Consider the following 21,508-nt stretch of genomic DNA (forward strand, 5'->3'; position numbering starts at 1 on the left):
ATAGATCTGAATTTAAGGCATACAGGGCAAAGTGAACAGTAAAAAAAAAATTCTTATTTCTGTAAAATACAGTATACAGGGTATTTCTAATATAGAAATAACTTAACAAAATGCAGCATTTTAATTTGTTTGTAGTTTGTGCTCAGTGGTAAATGTATAATTGTTTCTATTATATTTTAGAACAAGATGAGTTCTGACTGATTTTAGTATTCTATCATCTTTCTTTTTTAAACATTCGTTTTTATATAGCAGTTTAAATTTTTATAGCAGAATTGACCAGAAAATACAGAAGGCTCATAAACTCCCTTCCCCAATACAGGAATAGCCTCCCTATCATCATCCCAGGGTGGTATATTTGTTATGTCAGTGAGCCTACATTGACATGTCACTATCACCCAAAGTCCATAGTTTATGTTAGGGTTCACTTTTAATGGTATATATTCTATCGATTTTGTATAATGTATAATGCCATGTATCCACCATTATATCATATAAAATATTACTATCATTTTTTAATTCTGGGTTCCTATTTTTAAATTTTTTAATCTCAGAAAAATTAATTTAAACTCCTTTATACTTTAGAGGTGGAGAAAGTCTGTTGACATTATTTCCCCATCTTTAGAAAATCAAGATTGAAGTAGGTTAGCAGTATAAATAGGTAGTGTTTAGTAGGAAAGTCATGTAGGCAAAATCTTTCAATTTGGGCCTCTATAAACTGATTCCCTATATTGCCTATAAATTTGGATTTTTTTTTTAAAAGCTTTGTTTATTTAAGTAATCTGTATACACCATGTGGGACTTGAACTCATGACCCCAAGAATCAAATGCTCCATTGGTTGAGCCAGCCAGGCTCCCCTAGATTAGGGTTTTTGTGTTTTCTTTGTTCCATTTCCTTTTATGTTAATTGTGGTACATCAATTGCAGGTTTTATTTCCCTTTTAGTTGAAATTCTTATTGGGTAATGTAAAACAAATTTTACTTCTAAAATTGTTTTGATGTCATATTGCCATAATTACATTACAACCTTCTTTATGAGCATTTGGTTGTTATTTACTAAGTGGGTTTTAACTCCTCATATGGTTTTCAGAGTTTTTAATTTTTTACTATTTCTTTAGTTTTAAGAACAAATTTTGAAAGTCTCACCAATTAAAAAAAAGTGGCTTTTGTGTTTTAAATAACAGATTTTTCTTTTTTTTCCCAATCCAATAGTTTGTTTGCCTAATCTGGACTTGAAGCAATTCAACTACTAGAAATCTGCCATTTTACAGTATCACAATTGGGAAGAAGCAGGTTTTCAAATAATGGAAGAGTCTAAGACCTCTAAAAATGAAAATCATGAACCAAAGAAGAATGCTTGGGCTCTTTCTGAAGAAAGTAAAGCAGTTAAAGTTATATCTAATCAAACTTTGAAAGCTAGAAATGATAAATCCATAAAAGAAATTGGGACCAGCTCTCCAAGTAGGAATAGTAGTAAAAAAAATAAGCAAAATGATATTTGTATAGAAAAGACAGAAGTTAAATCATGTAAAGTAAATGCTGCCAACGTAGCAAGTCCTAAAGATTTGGGATTAGTCCTTCGAGATCAAAGTCATTGCAAAACAAAAAAATCACCTAATTCACCGGTAAAAGCAGAGAAGTTACCTGTTTCACAGGCAAAAGCAGAAAAGTCACCAAAGTCATCTAATTCACCAGTGAAAACAGAAAAGACATCCAGCTCCCAGGCAGTAGCAGCAGAAAAGGCACTTAGTTCACAGAGGAAAACAGAAAAAGTACCCATTGCTCAGATGAAATCAGAAAAGGTCCCTGGTTCGCTAACAGAACCAGAGAAGGCACCCAGTTTACCGTTAAAAGAAAACATGCGACAGATAGAATTACAGCAGATTGGAAGAAAAATTCCAAGTTCCTTTACTTCTCTGGACAAAGTGAATATTGATGTTGTAGAGGGAGAAAAATCTGCTTTGGAAAACTCACCACGATCTCAGAAGCAACAAGCATGTACAGATAATACTGGTGATTCTGATGATAGTGCTTCGGGAATTGAAGACATATCAGATGATTTGAGTAAGTACAAATTAGATTATCCCAGGGTCACATTTTTGGAGAGATTTTTCCTATGTTAATAGTGTTTAGATTATCACCAGTTTGATTTTAACTACTTTAATTACAAGAAGGACATTAATAATACGGCTTTTTAAAAATGTTTATTTTGAGAGGGAGAGAGAGAGCACAAGTGTGCGTGTGTGAGCAGAGGAGGGGCAGAAAGAGAGAGAGAGAGAGAGAGAGAGAGAGAAAGAGAATCCCAAGCAGGCCCTGCACTCAGTGCAGAGCCTGACACAGGGCTTGATCTCACAACCATCAGATTATGACCTGAGCTGAAATCAAGAGTAAGATGCTTAACCAACTGAGCCACCCAGGTGCCCAAATAATATGGCTTTTTAAGCTAAAAAAGAACGTTTACATTTATTGAGATGGGTAAAAAGCCTGTGCAAATAGAAATTAGTGGCTCCTATAGTCCAGTATGTAGGTATGTGCATGTGTACACACACAAACACTTTTTAAGTGGTCCTGGTAATATGTAACTCATTCATTCAACAAACATGTATGTATTGAGTTCCTTTTATATGCCAAGCATATGTTTACAATGAAAAACCCCAAAAATACAGCCCCAGACCTCAAGGAAGCTTCTAGTTTGATGGGGGGTGATACAGATAAAGTGGTGGTTTAGTTCAGTGCCAAAAACTTAAGAGTTGAGAGAGTACATGATTTAATTGAGGGACTTAGATTTTAGATTGAGAAAATGTAGGACATAAATGTGAGACTGAGAGTATGACTGAGATGGAGTATGACTGGAACAGAATTGAGGGGAAAAGTAGCAAATGATACAGCTGAAAAGTCTTAGAACAATTGGAGAATGAAGGACCTTTTAGGACATGATAGGCAGTTTGGACTTTATTATGAGTGTTTTGGAAGACACTAAAGAATTTTAAGTAAGGTAGTGCTATGATCAGATACAGATACATATTTTTAATCTTTTTGGCTGCAGTGCAGCAAATTTTTTGACAGGAACAAGAATGGAAGTACAGATTGGTTAGGACCCTTGGAATTTACTTGAGCTATTGGTATAAAATTCATTTTCTTTTGGGATTTTGATCTTAGTTTTAATTAATTGCTTATAAATGTTGTCTATGTCTTTTGAGTAATCCTGATTCTGTTTAACTTAATGGATTTTTCTTACCAATCTTTTTTCCTCATGTTTCTGTGGCTAGTTGGATAAAACCTTTTCTTGGTATGTGAATAACAAAAGAAAGCTATTTCACACTTTGAGAACCTCCGGTAAAGAGTTTAGAAATAGTTTCTTTTTATTTCTGGTGACAGTATGTTGACAGACTTTTTTTTTTTAATTTTAATAGACGTATTTTTATATGCATAAGAAAAATACCAACTTCATAATTTTAAAGATACGCTTTAGGAGAAGGACAAAAAAAGCAAATCAATTTAAAGATAGTATCAAATAAATAATACTACTGATAATGTTTAGATAAGCAAATCTGAACATGATAACATGTGAATGATTTTTTTTAATTTATTTTTTGTATTAAAAATTTTTAAGTTTATTATTTAGACAGAGACAGCATGAGCTGGGGAGGGGCAAAGGGAAAAGGAGAAGAGAGAGAATCCCAAGTAGGCTCTGCACCATCAGCACAAAACCCATTGTGGGGTTCAAACCCAATGAAACTAATGCAATCATGACCTGAGTTATAACTGAGTTAGATGCTTAATCAACTGAGTTGCCCAGGCGCCCCAATGAATGATTAAAAAAAATTTTTTTTTAATGTTTGTTTATTTTTGAGAGAGATAGAGCATGAGTAGGGGAGAGGCAGAGAGAGAGGGAGACACAGAATCCGAAGCAGGCTCCAGTCTCCAGCTGTCAGCACAGAGGCTTGAACACATTAACTGCGAGATCATGACCTGAGCTGAAGTCACTCAGCTATTTAAGCCACCCAGGAGCCCCATGAATGATTTTTTTTTAATGTTTATTTATTTTTGAGAGAGCGCTGGCGGGGAGGAGCAGAGAGTGAGACAGATGATACTAAGACAGGAGCTGACAGCAGAGAGCCCAGTGTGGGGTTCAAACTCACTAACTACGAGATTATGACCTGAGCTGATGCCAGATGCTTAACCAACTGAGCCACTGAGGCGCCCCAATGATTTTTTCTTTGAAATGTATTTATTTTTGAGAGAGCAAGGATGTGAGCGGGGCTAGGACAGAGAGAGAGGGAGACAGAGGATCCTAAGCAGGCTCTGATAACCAGCTGAGCCACCCAGGTGCCCCTGTGAATGCTTGAAGTTGCTTAAAGATCACTTATAATGGTTTGACCACTTGAGTTAGTGAAAAATCTAAATTAAAGATTTATTTATTTATTTTTATTTGAGAGAGATCACAAGCAAGGAAGAGGGACAACAGGAGAGAGAGAGAATCTTAAGCAGGCTCCATGTTCAGTGCTGAGCCCTTGCTAAGCCTGAGACAGGGCTCAGTCCCACAACCATAGGATCATGACCTGAGCCAAAATCAAGAGTTAGATGTTGAATAGGCTGACCCATAAAGGCGACCATAGGATTATTTTCTAATATTAATTTTTATTATTTTATGTTTATTTTTGAAAGAGCACAAACGGGAGGGTTAGAGAGAGAGGGAGGCAGAGGATCTGAAGTGGGCTCCGTGCTGACAGCAGACAGCCTGATGTGGGGCTCGAACTCACCAACCGAGAATTCATGGCATGAGCTAAAGTCAGACTCTTAACCAGCTAAGCCACCCAGGTCCCCTTTTAGTATTTAAACATTTTTTTTTCAAGTTTATTTATTTTGAGAGAGACAGACAAGACAGTGCAAGTGAAAAGGGTGGGGAGAAAGAGGCAGAGAGAGAATCCCAAGCAGACTTCATGATGCCAGCACAGAGACTTACATGGGGCTTGAACTCAAGAAATTGTGAGATAATGACCTGGGCCAAAACCAAGATTTGGATGCTTAACCGACTGAGCCACTCACGGGCTCCAAGATGCTGGATTTTTAAAAAGCTCCTGAATAAGATATGCTTTTGAGCAGGATAACCCAACTCATTTCCTTACTTTCATTTACACCACCCTTCATTTTACTTTTTACACAGCCAGAATAATCCTTTTAAAATTATTCAGATCATGTTACTACTCTTCAAAGTGTTTTACTAGTTTCCTATACGTTAGAGTAATCTGCTTTCATTCTACATTTTTTCCCTCTCCCCTTCTCTGCTCCAACTGCATGGTTTCCTTGCATTTCCTCAAATATGGAGAATGGTCTTTACCTTTGCTTTTCCTTTGCTTGGAACATTCTTCCCTGAGATGTCCACATGGCTTGCTCCCTTACCTCCTTCACCTTTTCAGTGAAGGAGGAATTTACAGTCTTTACTCTTTTTAATTGTTCTCAGTAGTCTTATTTTTTTTTAAGTTCATTTATTTAAAGAGAGAGTGTGAGTGAGGGAGGGGTAGAGAGGGAGGAAGAGAGAGAATCCCAAGCAGGCTCTGCACCAGCCCCTCAGAGCCTGACTCGGCTCGAACTCACGAACTGTGAGATCATAACCTGAGCTGAAACCAGGAGTCAGATGCCCAGGTGCCTTTCTCCATAGTCTTTATTACTATTTGTCATATTTAAAATTTTTCTTATTTACCTTTTTATATAATAGTTTTATTGAGATACAGTTCACATGCCAAAATGTCTCATTTAAAAACATACAGTTTAGGGGTTTTTAGTACTATATTCATAGAGTTGTGTAGATATAGCCACTGTCTAATTCCTGAAAATTTTTATCACCCCCAAAAGAAACTGTACCCATTAGAAGTCACTTACTCATTACTCCCTCCTCCTAGACATTGCCAGCCAGTAATCTACTTTCTGTCTCTATAGATTTCCCTGTTTTATATAAAGGGAATCATATAACATGTGGCCTTTTGTGTCTGGCTTTTTACACTTAGCAGAATGTTTTCAAGATTCATACATGTTGTAGCATGTACTAGTACCTTACTCCTTTTTATTGCTGAATAATATTCCATCTTATGGCTATACCATGTTTTACTTGTCCTTTTATCAGCTGATAGATAATTGAATTGTTTCCATCTTTTGCCTAGTATAAATAACCCTGCAATGAACATTTTTTTTGAACATTTATTTAAAAATTTCTGTGTGGGTGTGTGTATTCATTTCTCCTTGATATATATGTTGAAGTAGAGTTCTGAGTCATATGATAACTACTGTCTTAACCACTTAAAAGTATATAATTTAGTGACATTAAGTACATTTATAGTGTTGTACAACCATCACCACTATCTAATTGCAGAACTTTTTCATCACCCCAAAAGGAAACACTCTACTCATTAAGATTCACATCCTTTTGCCCTCCTCCTGTCATCTTCTGACAATCACTAATACGAAGCTTTCTGTTTCTATATATTTACCTTTTCTGGATATTTCATAGAAATGGAATCATGTATGTTGTTTTGTATGTCTGGCTCCTTCATTAAGCATCGTGTTTTCAAGGTTCATTTGTGTTATATATATCAGTACTTTTTTTTTTTTTTTCTTTTTTTTTTTTTTTTAGAGAGAGAGAGCAAGCATGGAAAAGCAGGGGAGAGGGGCAGAGGGAGAGAGAATCTCTACCAGGCTCCACACCCAGTGCAGAGCCTGATGTGGAACTCGATCTCATGACCATGAAATCATGGTGGTGACCTGAGCTGATAGTAGGATGCTTAACTGACTGAGTCCCCCAGGCACCCCCCAGGACTTTTCCTTTTTAGGGCTGATGCTATAGACTGAATTGTGTCCCCTTAAATTTTGTATGCTAAAGTCTCAACTCCTGGTATGATTGCATTTGGAGATAAGAGCTTTTAGTAGGTAATTAAGATTAAATGAGGTCATAAGGGTAGGTTCCTAATACAATGGGATTGAAGCCTTATAAGAAGAGGAATAGAGGCATCTGTCTCATTGTATGCATGAACCAAGGAATGGCCTTGTGAGGACACAGCAAGAAAGCAACTGTCTGCAATCCAAGGACAGAGCTCTAATTAGACACCAAACCTGCTGGCACCTTGATGTTGGGCTTTCCTGCCTCTAGAACTGTGAGAAAATAAATCCCTGTTAAGTCTATGGTATTTTGTTATGACAACCTGAGCTAAGACAGTTGAATAATATTCCACTTTGCAGATATGCCACATTTTGTTTATGTTTATCAGTGATTGGACATTTGGGTCATTTCCACATTTGACTATTGTGAATAGTGCTGCTATGAACATTCATGTAGAGGTTTTTGTTTGAATACCTGTTTTGAACTCTTGTTGTTTTGGGATAGTATTAACATCTCACAGAACTGGAGTTTGATGGAAGAAATTTGGGAACTTCTGCCAGATGTTATTTTATATTCATGTTGATTTTAGAAAAAAAAATTTATTTCTGAATTTTAAAGAAGGTATGTAACTTTCTATATTTATATTGGCAGAAATGACAGTTTTACAAGATTTGCTGATGTTGCCTTGTAGTGCTTGGCAAATTGTACATATAGAAAAGAGAAAAAGGTTAGAATATTCTTACTACTGTTCTTTATCATGAAATGTAGAAATAAAACTAGAATTTTACCTTTTATTTTACATTACCGTCATAAAATCGTTACTAAAAAGCTAAATTATTTTTCTAAATACTAGGATACAATTGCAAATTACTTATTGTGCATCAGTCTTTCCCTGACAATAATTTAAGAATTAATTAGCCAACCTAACATAATTCTTATGTTTGAATCCTTCTAATAACATCTTAAGAGTTTGCCACCTGACTCTAGAGACTTCTGTGTCCTTGTGGTAGGAAACACTTCATTTCCAAAGGCCTATCCTTTCTTCTTTGTTTAGAAAATTCGTGTTATCAAAAGGTAGAATTGACTGTCATGGTTCTTGTAGATGGCATGCAGTTGGCTTTTGAGGGCAGAATGGAGAGATCTGTTGTCCATGAACGTTTACTTTAAGTAGTGTTTTTATTTTTTATTTTTTTAATTTTTTTTTCAACGTTTTTATTTATTTTTGGGACAGAGAGAGACAGAGCATGAACGGGGGAGGGGCAGAGAGAGAGGGAGACACAGAATCGGAAACAGGCTCCAGGCTCCGAGCCATCAGCCCAGATCCTGACGCGGGGCTCGAACTCACGGACCGCGAGATCGTGACCTGGCTGAAGTCGGACGCTTAACTGACTGCGCCACCCAGGCGCCCCTAAGTAGTGTTTTTAGATACATCCAAATTTATTTGTTCAGTACACTTTTATTATGTGTCTTCTCTGGTCTAGGTATTAAAATCTGAAAATACGAAGTTAAATAATACCTAGTCATTAGCATCGAGGAATCTATCATGTGAAGTAGGAGATAGATAAATGAATACAAATTACATTATACAAATTACAAATTACATTATTATGCAAATGTGAAACAATAGAGACAATATTGTTACGACAATATAACAATAGTGTTACGAGAATACAGTTGTATAATTGAACAACACAGGTTTGAATTGCACAGGTCCACTTATATGGATTTTTTTTAATTAAAAAAATTTATTATTTTTGGGGGCACCTGGGTGGCTCAGTTGGGTAAATGTCTGACTCTTGATTTTGGCTCAGGTCATGATCTCATCGTTCGTGGGATGGAGCCCCGAGTTGGGCTCTGTGCTTACAGCGTGGAGCCTGGTTGGGATTCTCTCTCTCTCTCTCTCTCTCTCTCTCTCTCTCTCTGCTCCTCCCTCTCTTGTGCTCTTTCTCCTTTTCTTTCTCAGAATAAATAAAAATAAGCTTAAAAAATTTTTTTTAATATTTTCATTTTTTTAAAAGTATCACTATACTCAGCATGGGGCTCAGTTTATAATCTCAAGATCAAGAGTCACATGCTCTACTGACTGAGCCAGCCAGGCACCCCTGATTTTTTTTTTTTTTTTTAGTAAATATAGTATGGTACTGTAAATCTATTTTCTCATGATTTTTTTAATAACAGTTTCTTTTTTCTAGCTTACCTTACTGTAAGAATAAAATATATAGTATATATAACATGCAAAATGTGTGTCTATCAACTGTTAATCATTAGGCTTTTGGTCAAAAATAGGCTATTAATAGTAAAGGTTTTGGGCAGTCAAAAGTTACATGCAGATTTTGGCACCCCAAGCCCCAGTATTGTTCAAGTGTCAACTGTATAAAGAATATCAGACTGTCTTCTGAATTAGGTTAAGCTCAAGCTGAATTTTGCAGGACAGGTAAACATTACTAGTTGAAGTGAGGAGGGCCTTGATGGTGGAAGAAAAAACATATAAAGGACATTGAGACTTGAAGTAGCAATGATCCATTCTAGCACATTTGGTATGAATGAAATGAAAGATGCTTAAGGCAGAATATAAGGTTAGAGATATAGAGAACTTAGCTCTCTTTCTGAAGGTCTTGGTTTAAAATCTGAGAGAAGCCTTCACTGACTCCCATATCTAAAGTCTCCTTCTCAGTTACTTGCATTTCCCCTTCTATAACACTTGCTACAACTTGGAATTATTGTAGTTACTCTGTTTACTGCCTTCATGAAGGCAAGAATGACATGTAATAAGCTAGAGAGTTTAAACTTTATCCTGAACTCTTTGAAAGCCTTATATATTTTAAGCAAGAGAATAACATGATTCATTATGTATTTAGAAAAATCACAGTGATGGTGGAACCTACTGTATGCTAGGTATATAATGCTACGTGCTGAAAATGAAAAGATGACAGCACCCAGTCTTTGCCTTGAAGAGATTGCAATGTAGCTATGAGGTAGGGAAGCAAAGAAAGAAATATTGATATGGTAGAGATATCCATGAGTTCAGTGAAAGCAAAGAGGGAGGAGCTTGGTGTGGGTTTGTGGTCTAGAGTATGTATGTTATTTTGGCTGCTAGTGTATATTGATGAAGTCACTAAACTGATTTTAGTGATTAATCTTTGGGACTTCAAATAGCTTTTTATCATGCTTCAGACATTTTGCAAGATGGTTATAGTGTGTTAGCCTTCTGCAGTGAGTGTCAGTTAGATTTGTCTCTCTTGATAGGTTGGAAGAACAAGATAGGCATTTGACCCATGACATAGATTTTTCTTTGTGAATTCTGATACCATGTATATCTCTTACTTGAATCTTACATAAGTATACCAACTTGTACAACTAAGGAATGTATAAGAATCTTTTTTCTGTATGTGCAGAAATTGAATGTTTTCCATTAATTTTTTTTAAAATTTATCAGTTCTGCTGATGGTAACTAAGTGGTTGCTTCCTTTTCCAGGTAAAATGAAGAATGATGAATCTAATAAAGAAAATTCTTCAGAGATGGACTATTTAGAAAATGCTACTGTGATAGATGAATCTGCATTGACACCTGAGCAGAGGCTAGGCTTGAAACAAGCAGAAGAACGCTTAGAAAGAGATCACATCTTTCGACTTGAAAAAGTATACTATGTCATTTTAGTTGTTTGGAGGAAGATGCATGTTTCATAACTTTTCTTTGTCAAGTACAGCTCTTTTTTTTTTTCTTTTATTGCTAAGGCAGAGATAGCTTTCATTTTTCCTAACTTCCCTCTTTCCTTCTTTCTTCTCTCCCTTTGTTCAGTAAATCCTTATATCTGTGAATCTGACTTCATTCATTCTCATTCCAGGGGTCAACAAACTATGGGGTTATCCTCTTTTTTTGCTTTTTGGTTGGTGAGTTTTGTGTTTTTTAAATTGTGATTAAAAAAACCCCTACTCCTTGTTTTTATAAACAAAGTTTTATTGGTACACAGCTATGCCCATTTGTTTACCTATTGTCTGTGGCTGCTTTCATGCTACCATGGCAGAGTTGCATTGAGTAGTTGCTCTAGAGAGCATATAGCTTGCAAAGCATAAAATATTTATTATTTATCAAAGCATAAAATATTCATTATTTACCAAGGTAAATATTTACCAAAATATTTACCAAAGTAAAATATTTACCAAAGTATTACTTTGTCCCTTTACAGAAGAAGTTTGTTGACCCTTGATTTATTCACTCATCAATAGATACGGAGTACTTGTTATTTTCTAGGTACTATGCTAGGCACTGGGGATATATTGGTGAAAGTGGCAGTTTATGAATTAGAAGTGAACAGTCCATTTGGAATGATAAATTAGTAAATACTATATGATGTATTACACTTTAACCCTTTTTCCTTGGTTTTCTACCTTTTCCTCTTTTTTCTCCCAAATTTACTGAGTATCTCCAGTGTATTAGGAACTGTTGTAGCCATTTGTATCTTGTTCCTGAGTACTAATTAATTTTTTAATCTAGAAATACACCTTCCTAGCCTTAATAAAAACACTGCTAGGTATTGAAGGAAAGAATCATAAATCCATCTGTTCATAAATAGATATTTGGGATATTTGTGAATATGTATACAAGGAAATAGGTAATCATTCTTGATAAATAAGAAAGGAAAGAAAGAAATGGTATACTTTTGTAGAGTTTAGAAAAATGAGGTCATATCTAAATTGAAGAAGGCGATCCTGGGTTATTAATAGGACAGAGTAGTCACCCTCTGAAAATAGAAAGGAATATTAAGGGCGTCGGGGCCCATAATGTAGAAGAGAATTTAGGTTCTGTACTAGCTAGTCTCCCAAGCTAGTTAGAAGGAAGTCTTTTGCAATTTGCTATTTTACTTAGTCCTCTCTTTCCTATCATTTTCTTTTCCCTAAGTCTGGAATTAGTGCTATTCTGGATCTGTGTATTGTTAAGATAAATATTGAGTGCTTTTCATGTACCATGATCTAGTGATAAAAAGTTGAATTGGATGTGTGTGGCATTTTTAAAAACATGATGCTTCTCCTCTAGGAGTTTACTGATTAGAGAAAAACATGTAAGCAAATAACAGTAATAGTAACACTGTTGTTTGAAAATGGGATCTTAAAAGAGTGACCAGCTTGAATGCTTTATAAAGAGGTAACATTGGAATGGAGTCTGAAGGAGTAGTTAGGAATTGACTTGGTGAATTGGGGAAGGCTGATATAGGTGAATATTATATGGCATATATAAAGGAAATATGAAAGATGTGTTTTTAAGACAAGTTGGGGACTGGATGGGGTAAGATATGAAGCAGGAAAGATCAATCCCTGGGAAAAGGAAGAAGTTGGGGTGGAATGGATATTTGATGGTGGTGGGAAAGAATGGCCTGGGGTAAAAGAAAAGCTTGGAAGTGTGGAAGACGTATTATTTGTTGTTTGAATTTGTTTATTTGAATTTAGGCAATAATTATATAAAATGAGTGTGCCAGTACCAGCATAGATGTCTGTAATCTCTTTTCTTCCTGGCACCTCTTTGTCCTCCAAAACCTCTCGTTTCAATTGCGTGTACTTTTTTTTTTTAATGTTTTGTTTATTTTTGAGAGAGACAGAGAGACCAAGCATGAGCAGGGGAAGAGTAGGAGCAGAGAGGGAGACACAGAATCTGAAGCAGGCTCTAGGTGCTGAGCTGTCAGCACAGCTGAGCCAACCAGTTGCCCCAGTTGTTGAGTGTACTCTTAGTTAACCTTTTTTTTTTTTTTTAACCAGCTTTAGACATTCATTAAGAATATTCTTTTTTTTTTTTAATTTTTTTTTTTTAACGTTTATTTATTTTTGAGACAGGGAGAGACACAGCACGAACGGGGGAGGGTCAGAGAGAGAGGGAGACACAGAATCCGAAACAGGCTCCAGGCTCTGAGCTGTCAGCACAGAGCCCGATGCGGGGCTCGAACCCATGGACCGTGAGATCATGACCTGAGCCGAAGTCGGATACGTAACCCACTGAGCCACCCAGGCGCCCCCATTAAGAATATTCTTAACTACTTGCTTTTGGTTTCATCAGGTCCTTTGGTTCACACTATACCCATAGATTACCTGATTGAGGAGTAAAGATGTAGATTTTTAAACTGTACCAAAGAAGGAATGAATCCAAGCTCTTAGATCAGAAGGGTAAATTTCCCCATAGTGAGTGTTAAATGTTGACTAGGAAATACTAGTTGACTAGTATTGTTGACTAGAATTTCCATGCCCAGAAAAAGGTTTTTTAGTGTGTGTGTTTAATGGCAAAATAAAATATAACTATAATAAAGGAATTTTAAAACATTTTTTTATTTGTTTCTCCTGTGAAACTAGAAGCTTCATGATAGAACATTTTTGTCCTATTTCCTGTTGTACTTAATATATTGCCTTGCACATAGAAGTTAGCCAATAATTGGAGGTAGTTTGCTTAGTGATTAAAGTGTATGGGTTTCGGAGTCATGGGGTCTATCTCTGCCACTTACTGGTTGGGTAACATTGGATAAGTTATTTAACTTCTTTAAACCTCAGTTTCTTCATCATTAGAATAGAGTTGATAAAAAAATAACAGCTCATTGGCTGTTAGGAGGGCTAAATACAGTAATACAAGTAAAGTTCTTGGCATAGTGCCTGGTATGTAGTAACCACTAAATAAAGATCAGCTGTTTGTAGAATTGAATTTACCAAGGAGACCAATTTTTATTATTACATTCTAAGATGATAGAAGCAGTTTTCAGTGTTAGAGATTTATCCAAGGTCAATTGAGATGTCATCTCAAGCTTTCTGACTCCCTGTTCAGTGTTACAACAAATTTTTCTTATAAAAAAAATCCAGACAAGTCCTTGTCCGCTAATATTTTACAACTGAAAAACTCGTGTCATAAGTGATTTCATGACTCCCTCATCAATATTCATGGCTTAAGGTGTTCTGTATTTATGCTTTTGACTCCTGAATTGACCCTTCTTGCCACATTCACCACTCTTCTTGAACCAAGTCAACATCATCTCTCTTCTGGATTGTTGCAGTATGCTCAAAATGGCAATAAGCTCTTCCTGCTTCTGTTCTTGAAGGAATTAGGAAGAAGGCAAGTGATCCCTTTAAAAGTAGATTAGATCTTGTAATTCTCTGCTTGAAAACCTTCAGTGTCTTCCTCTCACACTTGGAATAAAAGCCAGGGTCTTTTTAAGGGGCCTGTGACCTGGCCCCAGTTACCCCTCTGCCAGTCATACACTAGGCTTTTTGCAGTTTCTCAAACATATTAGCACATTCCTGCCTCAGGGCCTTAGCATTAACATTTCCTTCTGCTTAGAATGTCTCTTACCAAATATCCACCCAGCTTAATCCTTCACTTCCTTTAAGTTTATCAGTAAAGTCTTAAGTAAGGACCCTTTTTTAAAAAAGTAGTTAATACTCCCACACCATATTCCTATTAATTTGTACATTTGTTTATTTATTACATGTCTCTGTACACTAGAATGTAAACTGTGAGAACAGAGAATTTGTTTTGTTTGTATTTCCCCAGCTCCTAGATAAATGTCTGACGTAGTATGAGCTAAGAAGGTATTTAGGGAGTTAAGTATTAGTTGTGGTTAGAAACTAAGAGGTAGGAGTCTCTGCAAGGTCTTAATTCGTTCCCCAAGAAGGACAGATTTGAAAGAGTTTTTTTGGTTTGTTTTTTGTCTTTAAGTTTTTATTTAAATTCCAGTTAACATACAGTGTAATGATAGTGTCAGGTGTAAAATATAGTGATTCAGCACTTCCATACAACACTTGGTGCTGATCACAAGTGCTCTCCTTAATTCCTATCACCTATTTAACCCATCCTCCTACCCACTTCTCTTTTGGTAACCAGTTTGTTCTCTGTAGTTAAGCATCTGTTTCTTGCTTTGCCCCCCCTTCTCCCCTTTGCTCGTTTGTTTTGTTTCTTAAATGCTACATATGAGTGAAATCACATGGTATTTGTCTTTCTCTGACTTATTTCACTTAGCATAACTCTTGCTCCATCCATATCTTTGCAAATGGTGAAAGGATTTTTATACTACAAATCGAAATGACTATCGAACTGAATTTTCTTTTTTGCTTGTTGCCTTGGACAGATTATTTAATTCTTGAGATTTAGTTGCTTTGCCAGTAAAATGTGGAGTCATTAAATGATGGCTATATTTATTTTTAGTCTGGTAGGATTGTTGGTAAATTTGGGGTGAGAATCTTTTTGTCAGGAATTGCAGCCTATTGAAGATCAATCTGAGGGATGCCTGGGTGGTGCAGTCGGTTAAGCGTCCGACTTCAGCCAGGTCACGATCTCGTGGTCCGTGAGTTCGAGCCCCGCGTCAGGCTCTGGGCTGATGGCTCAGAGCCTGGAGCCTGTTTCCGATTCTGTGTCTCCCTCTCTCTCTGCCCCTCCCCCGTTCATGCTCTGTCTCTCTCTGTCCCAAAAATAAATAAATGTTGAAAAAAAAAAATTAAAAAAAAAAAAAAAAAAAGAAGATCGATATGAGATAAAAATTTAAGCATTGCTGCAATTTCAGTATAAGGCACTAGAAATAATATTTTAAATTCAATGTTTATTTATTGTGTTTTTATAATTTTTCATTGTGTAATCAATATGGATAGAGCTGGTTTTGGATTCAGATATACATGAATTTAAATTCAGCATCACCTACTTAATGTTGTATCCTTGTGAAAGTTACAAGCTGTATGAGCTTTTGTTTTCACATGTATAGAATGAAGATAATACCAATCTAATTGGATTATTAGGGGTATTAAAGTGACAAATTATATGTGAAAACACCTAGTATGGTGCCTAGCACATAACAGGCCCTTTGAAATTACTAAGTTTTTAAAAATTATTTCAAGAGTAGATTTATAAAGTATGACTAAAGTACTATGATAATTTTGTGTGTCAGAATTGTTCCCTTCGGAATAGTTGACTCAAGAGAGTATCCATTTATTCCCATGAGCTTGAGATTCATTGGAGTGATTTTGGAACTCAGCTTTTGAAACTGTCTTCCATATTTGCAGTTCATTCTTTTGAAATCCCCTATTTGAGGGTGGATTTTATTTTTTATAATAAAAAGACAAAGTTTGAAACTGGTTTTTGGGACAACATTGGAATAAGACTAAGTAACAAGACTGACTTTTTTATCCTACATTGGATTCTAAAGACTATATTACATTATCATGTTGTTTGAAATTAGTGTATAATCGCCTATGGTGACTGTTTTGAAAAGGACAACTATCTTTTCGGTATATAAGTGCTGATTTGTTTATTAAAAATTTATTCCTTTAATGCCTATTTTTGTTACTTATATTTATGTCATCCAAATATATAGTCAAAAATTTACTTCTCTGTTTTCTGAAAATGTATTTTTTGACTTTTCAGCGCTCACCAGAATATACCAATTGCCGATATCTATGCAAACTTTGCTTAATTCATATTGAAAACATCCAGGGAGCTCATAAACATATAAAGGAGAAACGACATAAGAAAAATATTTTGGTGAGTTCTTTTTACAAAATATTTTATTTATATTTTGAATGGTAAAACTATATCAAAGATTTATTTATGAAACCAAAAATGAGGCATTTGTCCAGTCTTATATTAGTAACTAAAATGATAGCATTAAAAACTGTGATTGACTTTATCTTAGGTGGTCAGGAGGTTCTTTTCAGAGACCAGTCTTTTCATCCTAAAGTATGTTGATTACTAAGTTTAAAACTGTCAGAGAGGGGCTCCTGGCTGTCTTATTTGGTAGAGCATGTGACTCTTGATCTCCAGGTTGTAAATTTGAGCCCCATGTTGAGTGTATAGATAACTTAAAAATAAAACCGAAATGAATGCATGAATGAATACATACATACTTACATAACTGTCAAGTACAGTCAGTCCACCTGATATTTATTGAGATTTTATGTGCTTGGTCTAGGCAGCGGTGAACAAGATAGTCGTGATTCCTACCCTCAGAGTGTCTAAAGTATTGGTGAAAGGCGTATACTGAAAAAGAATTTAAGTATAACGAGTTTTATTAAAGGGAGAAATGTGCTAAGGAAGTGTACAAGAATGTTTTACTTAGTCTGCAACAGAGACAGTTTATCTGAGAAAGTGTCATTTGAGTTGAACTTTGAAGTAGTTTAAAAGAAAGGTGAATGGCACAGAGGAGTAAGCTGAGGGCATTTTACACAAAAAAGTATGAATAAAGTTCTCTAAGTTAGGAAATGATGTGGCATATTAGGAACTGAAAATGTCTAGTGTGACTGGGGCAAAGAGAGATAGGACGAAAATGATGTGAGGTGAAGGTAGAGAAGTCCAGACCATGTAGGGCTTTATGATGATTAGACTTTGGGAATTCATAATTTTTTAGTTAGCTATTTTTGTTTGAACATTTTGTAGACATAGATACGAATGGTGTTTTTAAAAATGATTAGTATTTTAGCTATTTAATTTTTTCTTTTCAAAGTTGTAATATTAATACTATGTAATCTACTTATGTCTCAGTCTCTGCTGGTGTATTTTCTCTGAGAAATACTCTTACCTGATCTTCCCAAAAAGTCTGGATTAGGTATTTCTGTGCTTGCATAGCAGCTTGATCAGAATGTATTGTGCATGTCTGCTTTCTCTCCTTTTCTTCTACACTTTCAATATCCAGTATTCTAGCAGGTAGGTTTAGTGTCTTATTTTTGTTTCTATATTGCTTAGGACAGTGTCTGACACATAGTAGGTGTTCAGTACATCTTTCTTGAAAAAATGAATGCATTGAATAAAATCAGAAATTCGGAAAAGAAATTCAGATTTTATTAGCCTATTTTGATTTAATTAGAGCTTCATAAGACTTAATGGAACAGAGACAAAGTGGTAGTTTAGGAGATAATAACTGAGAAATTTCAAGAAATGTTGAATGATGCTACTCATTAATTCCAGGAACCTCAGGGAGTTCCAAACAAGAAACTTAAAAAGAAAGCCAATACACATTATATACTTTATAAGGAAATGTTAGAACATTACAAAAAAGCAAACAAACCTTAAAAACAGTCGTACTGGACTTCTGCTTTTGTTGAAATTGGAATAAAAAGGACTAGATTTACCTCACTCTTGAAATAACCAAAGGGGAAAAAAGGATAAAAATAGCTAACAGTGGTTTTCAAGCAATGAAGGACAGGCAGTGAATGGAAAACAAATGAGGTGAACCCAATGATTACTCCAGTTTGATTTCCATACTGCATTATAGGGAGAGGAACCCAATGAACTCCCAGAGGTGAGATGAACTTTAGTCCAGGGAATCCAGGGTGGCTAGAGTTTGTAGGATAGAATAACAAAAAAGAGAAAGCTTTTTTGTTGAAGAAACAAAAAAGAGAAAGCTTTCTTGTTGAAGAAACAAAAAAGAGAAAGGGGTGCCCAGGTGGCTTAGTCGGTTAAGCATTCCACTTGGGTTTGGCTTTGGTCATGATCTCACAGTTTGCTAGTTCGAGCCTTGCTGACAGTACAGAGCCTGCTTAGGATTCTTTCCCCGTCTCTTTGCCCCTCCCCTGCTTGTGCTCTCTCTCTCTTTCTCTCAAAATAAATAAATAAACTTGAAAAAAAAGAAAAAAAAAAAAAGAAATCCATAGGTGTAAAGACAGTCCCCTCAGAGTATTCAATACAGTACTGATTGGTACATGCATGTGAGAAAGCTGCCTAGAGCCAGGGAAAGAATCATCTGATGGAATTCAAACAGTGCTTGATGCTCACATAGGGCTTTGAACAATAAGTACCTTGCCACTATCCAGACTGGAAAACCTTCATGGGCATTGGGTGGAGTATGCAGAAAGATTCTGTTTCAGGAGTGGGGAGTATATAACCCTAAACTAAATGCAGTCTGATCCTGACTAAAGTATTTAAAAGACAAGACCCAAAAGTACAGTTTCCAGTGTTTCAGACCAAAGGTTGAGAATGTTTATAGAAACACAGTATATCCATCACCACAAAAAAAGTTCATGTTGGCATTCAAAGATTATCAGGCATACAATGAAGCAGGAGAACACAAACCATGATGAGGGGAAAAACCGATTAAATTGACTCGAGAATTAGCAGAGGAAGACATCAAGGCAGTTAACTATATTCCTGATATTCCAAAAATTAAAGAGACTTGGAAGATATAAAAAAGATTACAATTGAATTTATAGTAATGAAAACTACAGGGTCTAAGATGAAAAATACACTGGGTAGGACTAATGGCAGATCAGACGTTGCAAAAGAAAAAGTGAACTTGAACATACGATAATGGAGGCCATCCAAAATGAAATAGAAAGAGGAATAAACTTGAAAAAAAGAAATAAAAGGTCACCCTTGAGCTCTGGGAGAATTGATAATTTGTGTGCCAATACACATATTCCAGAACACTGAAGAAGAGTATGGCTTCCTAACTGAGTCCATGAGGCCTATGTTATTCTGATACCAAAACCAGAAAAAGACGTTACAATAAAAGAAAGCTTAAGCCCTATATCCCTCATGAATAAAAATGCAAAAATTCTAAACATTATTTTAGCAAGTTGAATCTAAGAATAATTTTAAGGAAGAAATATATTATGACCAAGTGGGGCTTTATTCCAAGAGTGCAGTTTTGGTTTAGAAAACCAATGAATGTAATTTATCATATTAACAAACCAAAAAAACTATTTGATCATTTCAGTAGATGCTGAAAAAGCATTTAAAAAAGTTCTTATAAAAAGTCTCAGCAAGGGGCTCCTGGGTGGCTCAGTTGGTTAAGCTTCCAACTCTTGATCTCGACTCAGGTCTCAAGTTGATGAGTTCAAGCCCTGCATCAGGCTCTGCAAAGCTAGGAATAGAAGAGAACTTCCTCAATGTGATAAAGAACATCTATGAAAAACATACAGCTAATATCATACTTAATGGTGAAAGACTGAACACTCACTGTCTCCCTAAGATTAGGAGAAAAGATAGATACGAAAATGGCATAGCTTGGGGCGCCTGTGTGGCTCAGTCAGTTAAGTGTCTGACTTCAGCTCAGGTCATGATCTCACAGTCTATGAGCTCAAGCCCCGTGTCGGGCTCTGTGCTGACAGCTCAGAGCCTGGATCCTGCTTCAGATTCTGTGTCTCCCTCTCTCTCTGCCCCTCCCCTGACCATGCTCTGTCTCTCTCTGTCTCAAAAATAAATAAAAACATTAAAAAAAAATGGTATAGCTCTTGTGAAAATAGTATTGTGTTTCCTCAAGAAATTAAAAGTAGAATTACTGGGGTGCCTGGGTGGCTCAGTCAAGCATCTGACTTCGGCTCAGGGTCATGATCTCATGGTTCATGAGTTTGAGCCCTGCGTTGGGCTCTGTGCTGGCAGATCAGTCTGGAGCCTGCTTCAGATTCTGTGTCTCCCTCTCTTTCTCTGCCCCTCCCCTGTTTGTGCTCTCTCCCTCTCAAAAATAAATAAGTAAACATTAAAATAAAAAAGAATTACCATATGATCCAGCAGTTACACTTCTGAGTGTATGCTTGGAAGAACTGAAAGCAGGGTCTTGAAGAAATATTTGTACACCTGTGTTCATAGTGCATCATTCATAATGACTAAAACATAGAAGCCACCCAAGTGTCCATCTGTAGATGAATGGGTCAGCAAAATGTTATATAAACATACAATGGGTGATAAAAAGGAAGGAAATTCTGATATACTATAACATGGATGAATCTTGAGGACATTTTGCTAAATAAAGTAAGCCAGTAACAAAAGACAAATACTATATGAATTCATTTACCTGAGATATTTAGAATAGACAAAATCATAGAGAAAGTAGAATGGTGGTTGCCAGAACCTTGCAGAGATGAGGGAATGGGGAGTTATCATGAGTGGATATAGAGTATCAGTTTTGTAAGATGGAAATTCTGTGGATGGATGATAGTGATGGTTGTACAGTATGAATTTACTTAATGTCACTGAAATGTACCCTAAACAGTTAAGATAGTGAAATTTATGTGGTGTATATTTTATGACATTAAAAAAATTGGAGAAGAAAGAAGATAATGTTCACTCTTAACACTTTTATTCAATATTGTATTAGAGGTTCTAAAAGAAATAGCAAAACTGTATTTATAGACAATATAATTGTTTATATAGAATATTTAGTGAAATCTAGAAGTTAAAAAAAAACCTTATTTAAAATAGCATCAAAATATGCAAAGCTTGTGTACAGAAAACTATAAAACATTCCTGAGAGAAATCAAAGAGCTAAATAAATGGAGAAATCGTCTTGTTTGGGTGTTAGAAGAATTAATATTATTGTCAGTTCTTTCTAAACTGATGAATAGATTCAACATAATCCCAGCCAAAATCCTGATTTAAAAACTGATTCTAAAATTCATATAAGAACACAAAGGCTGTATCTAGAAGATCCAAAACAACCTTGAAAGAGAACAAAGGTGGAAGACTAATACACTTTATTTCCAGACTTAACAAAGCCACAATAATCAAGACAGTGTGGTACTGGCATCAAGTGGACTAATAGATCAGTGGAACAGAATGGTGAGTCTAGAAATAGGCCCACACATGTGTGAACAACTGATTTTTGACGTTCAAAAGCAATTCAGTGGAGAAATGATAGTCTTCTAAATGTACGGCTCTAGAATAATTAGATCCATAAGTTGTACTGTATA

General features: G+C 35.8%; 1 protein-coding gene across 15 annotated transcripts in view; it reads left to right on the forward strand.

Annotated features, from left to right (window-relative positions):
- Positions 1–21,508, forward strand: part of TUT4 (terminal uridylyl transferase 4) — a 217,202-nt gene that overhangs the window by 99,650 nt on the left and 96,044 nt on the right. For all 15 annotated transcript variants that reach the window (XM_047869584.1, XM_047869590.1, XM_047869595.1 and 12 more), the window contains 3 exons: positions 1,210–2,061; positions 10,347–10,510; positions 16,254–16,370. In XM_047869584.1, coding sequence (XP_047725540.1) covers positions 1,302–2,061; positions 10,347–10,510; positions 16,254–16,370 — 1,041 coding nt within the window. In that variant the 5' untranslated portion in view covers positions 1,210–1,301. The remainder of the gene's footprint in view (positions 1–1,209; positions 2,062–10,346; positions 10,511–16,253; positions 16,371–21,508) is intronic.

Source organism: Prionailurus viverrinus, chromosome C1, assembly GCF_022837055.1.
Source record: "Prionailurus viverrinus isolate Anna chromosome C1, UM_Priviv_1.0, whole genome shotgun sequence".
In the NCBI taxonomy this organism is placed as follows: Eukaryota; Metazoa; Chordata; class Mammalia; order Carnivora; family Felidae; genus Prionailurus; species Prionailurus viverrinus.